The sequence below is a fragment of the Nicotiana attenuata genome, unplaced genomic scaffold (assembly GCF_001879085.1).
Source record: "Nicotiana attenuata strain UT unplaced genomic scaffold, NIATTr2, whole genome shotgun sequence".
NCBI lineage: Eukaryota > Viridiplantae > Streptophyta > Magnoliopsida > Solanales > Solanaceae > Nicotiana > Nicotiana attenuata.
This window is the reverse complement of record NW_017676427.1, coordinates 27,494-28,584: the sequence shown is the minus strand read 5'-3', so window position 1 is coordinate 28,584 and position 1,091 is coordinate 27,494. Positions and strand designations below refer to the sequence as shown.

Here is a 1,091-nt window from a genome sequence, read left to right as displayed (position 1 = left end):
GGTGACAATGTCAAAAATACAAAAATGATTCAACAATCAGATGAAGGGCAGAAGAATTCACAAAGAAGTTTGATTCCTAATCCTATAGGAAATCAAATTGAATTTCCATTAGAGAATGAGGGCAATGCAGAAAATTTGGAAGGCAAGGGCAGAGATTTAGATGCTGAATCAACATGCCAAAATTTCAGAAACATTGCAAAACAAGGTGATTTATCACCTAGGTACTTGGATAAGGGCAAATCAGTTGGAAGAGGAAAGAAGAGACAGCCAAAAGAAAATGTTCAAAGTGTAGTACCAGGGGTTCAAACTAGAAGGACCCTATCTAAATCAAATAATTGATGATGAATGCCATTATTTGGAATGTGAGATCAGTAAAGACAATGCAAGTACGTGAAAGGCTTATTACAATGCAAAAACAACATCATTTCAAGTTTATTGGAATTATGGAACCAAAGCAGAAAAAGAAGAATTTGGAAAGATACAGGAGAAGGATAGGTATGCTACAGGCTTTTGCTAATGTATCTAACAAAATTTGGGTATTTGTGGATGAGGATCATGGAGTGGAGATTATATATGACCTTGAACAACAGATGACCTTGAAGCTTACAAACTTGGATACACAAATGTCTTTCATGGTAACTTTTGTGTATGCCAAGTGTGATCCCATTGAGAGAATAGAACTGTGGGATAGCTTATACTATTTGGCCAGTGATATGTCTATCCCTTGGCTTGTAGGAGGGGATTTTAATGTAATATTGGATGAAGAGGAGAAGTTTGGTGGTTTACCTGTGTCACTGAATGAGATAAATGATTTTAGGCATTGCATTTCCACATGTAACCTCAATGATTTAGGTTTCAAAGGGAGTATCTATACATGGTGGAATGGAAGAGGGGAAGATGATTGCATATTTAAAAGGTTGGATAGATGTTTGGGAAATGTAGAATTGCAGCAGATGTGGCCTAATCTAGAGATTACTCACCTGTCCAAAACTGGATCTGATCACAGTCCAATGTTGCTGCAGTACAATCCAAATGATGTACCAATTAAGAAACCTTTTAAGTTTTTAAACTTCTGGTGTCAGCATCCAACT

The 1,091-nt window shown here is 36.7% G+C and overlaps 1 protein-coding gene across 1 annotated transcript in view; it reads left to right on the top strand.

Annotated features, from left to right (window-relative positions):
- Positions 1–443: 443 nt before the first annotated feature.
- LOC109221004 overlaps positions 444–1,091 on the top strand; it is a 4,284-nt gene continuing 3,636 nt past the window's right edge. The window contains exon 1 of the mRNA XM_019385471.1: positions 444–1,021. Within this exon, the coding sequence (XP_019241016.1) occupies positions 444–1,021 (578 nt within the window). The remainder of the gene's footprint in view (positions 1,022–1,091) is intronic.